This window comes from Mandrillus leucophaeus, unplaced genomic scaffold (genome assembly GCF_000951045.1).
Source record: "Mandrillus leucophaeus isolate KB7577 unplaced genomic scaffold, Mleu.le_1.0 Scaffold544, whole genome shotgun sequence".
NCBI lineage: Eukaryota > Metazoa > Chordata > Mammalia > Primates > Cercopithecidae > Mandrillus > Mandrillus leucophaeus.
In genome coordinates, this window is record NW_012105853.1 from 1,293,455 (window position 1) to 1,295,635 (window position 2,181).

Consider the following 2,181-nt stretch of genomic DNA (forward strand, 5'->3'; position numbering starts at 1 on the left):
GGGATGATGCAAATGTGGGATGGGATGATGCAAATGTGGGATGGGATGATGCAAATGTGGGATGGGATGATGCAAATGTGGGATGGGATGATGCAGGGGTATGGGGGGAGACACATCTCTGCCTGCATGCTGAGCTCGTGGGGAGGGCAGCAGAGGCACTCCAAGTGGTCTTTTCTCTCTGATCTGAGCAGGGAAGACAGCTGGAGCTGGTGAAGCTTAGAGGGGAGAAGTCACTGGTGGATGAGAGGGAAAAATGGCTTCTTGCACTTGCCCAACAGTTTCAGTCAAGCATTGAGCACTGTCCATGTGTCAGGCACTGTGCCGGGCTCGGGTTACATAAGTGGGGTCCAAAATCTAGGGGAGCAGAGAGTCACAAAAACAACAGAGCTAGGGGTACAATAAACAGACTCTGCATTCGTTCAAACCCTGATTCTGCTGCTTCCCAGCTGTGAGACTTTGAGTGAGGTGTTTAACCTCTGTAAACCTCAGTAAACCTCAGTTTCCTAATCTGTAAAATGGGAGTAAGAACTGTACCTGCTTTTTTGTGGATGGATTACATGCATGTAAGGCACATTCCCAGTCCTCAGTAAGCTCTCAGTGACTGTGGCTGTTGTCTCATGATTACGGTTCCATTGCGCACAGCAGGATGAGCACTGTGTGGTTAGAATGGGAGCGGACGGAGCTCACAGGAAGCAGTTAGGCAAGAGGAAGTGTTAGAGAAGGCTGCCCTCAGGAGATGCCATTTGAGCTGAATCTTGCAGGCTGAACAAGAGTCTATCAAGTCAGTAGGTCTCAAATTTGACACAGATTTCTGGGCCCACCCCCAGAGTTCCTGATTCAGTAGGTCTCAGGTGGAGCCCATGAATGAACGTGCATTTCTAAGGATCAGGCAACGCGGCTACTGCTAGTCTGAGACCGCACTTTGAGAGCTGCTGCACCAGATAGTGCTGGGTGAGATGAGTGGAGGAGGCGCAAAGGCACAGAAACTCGGACAGAGCAGCATGCCAGGAAGCCAGATCACAAAGTAGGCTGTGGGTCCCGAGAATCGAGGCTGCAGAGTAAGGAGGACCTCCTGGCCTTGGTAGAGATCTGACACATGGATAGAGTGGTGGGAGCCCCTGAGGGACAGAGGTGGGCATTCTCTGCAATGAAGGTTTTGGGTTTTTTTGTTTGTTTGTTTGAGATGGAGTCTCATTCTGTCACTAGGCTGGAGTGCAGTGGCGCCATCTTGGCTCACTCACTGTAACTGCCGACTCCCTAGTTCAAGCAATTCTCCTGCCTCAGCCTCCTGAGTAGCTGGGACTACAGGCACACGCCACCACACCCAGCTAATTTTTGTATTTTTAGAGAAACAGAGTTTCACCATGTTGGCCAGGTTGGTCTCCATCTCCTGACCTTGTGATCCGCCCTCCTCAGCCTCCCAAAGTGTTGGGATTACAGGCGTGAGCCACCATGCCCAGCCATGTTTTAATGTTAATGAAACATTTTTAAATTTAAGTTAATGACGTGATCAGATGTGCATTTTCTAAACGTGATCCTGGCTGCAGAAAGGAGGCCAAAGGAGGCCAGATGGAAAACCTAGGAGCAAAAACCTGTGCTTGGGAGGATCCCTCACTTCTGGCCACAGCGCTCCCCCTGCTGATCTATGCCGGTGCCGGGCCCTGAGCTCCGCCTTTGACATACATTTTCTCAATCCTTACATTAGTATTTATAAAATAGGTATGATCAGGCCCATGTTTCAGATAAGGGAATGGAAAGAGACTCGTGCCATAGTAAAGGGTATCGCCTCTGGAGCCAGACTGCTGGGTACTAGTCCTGGCTCTGCCCTTTGACAGCTGTGTGACTTTGGGCAAGTGATGTAACCTCTCAGAGCCTCCCTTTGAGGTTCACAGTAGCATCAACTTCATAGGGTTACTACAAGGATTCGATGAGTTAATATTTGGAAAGCGCTTAGAACAGTGCCTGGCACTTGCTCAGTGCTATGTGAGTGCCTACTGAGCCCATGAATGAGGCTCGAGAGGTGAAGTGGCTGGCCCAGGATCGCCCAACAGTGGTGCCGGGTTTGAACCCAGCCTCCCTGTGTGCCCCTGGCAGGTCCAGAATATCAGAAGCGCCGGCTGCTGCAGGAGATCCTGGAGAACTCGGAGAGCCTGCTGGAGCCCCCCGACCGGGGCGCCGGCG

General features: G+C 51.4%; 1 protein-coding gene across 1 annotated transcript in view; it reads left to right on the plus strand.

The window, feature by feature from the left end:
* JPH2 (junctophilin 2) overlaps positions 1–2,181 on the plus strand; it is a 77,261-nt gene that overhangs the window by 71,843 nt on the left and 3,237 nt on the right. Inside the window, exon 5 of the mRNA XM_011997672.1 lies at positions 2,095–2,178. Within this exon, the coding sequence (XP_011853062.1) occupies positions 2,095–2,178 (84 nt within the window). The remainder of the gene's footprint in view (positions 1–2,094; positions 2,179–2,181) is intronic.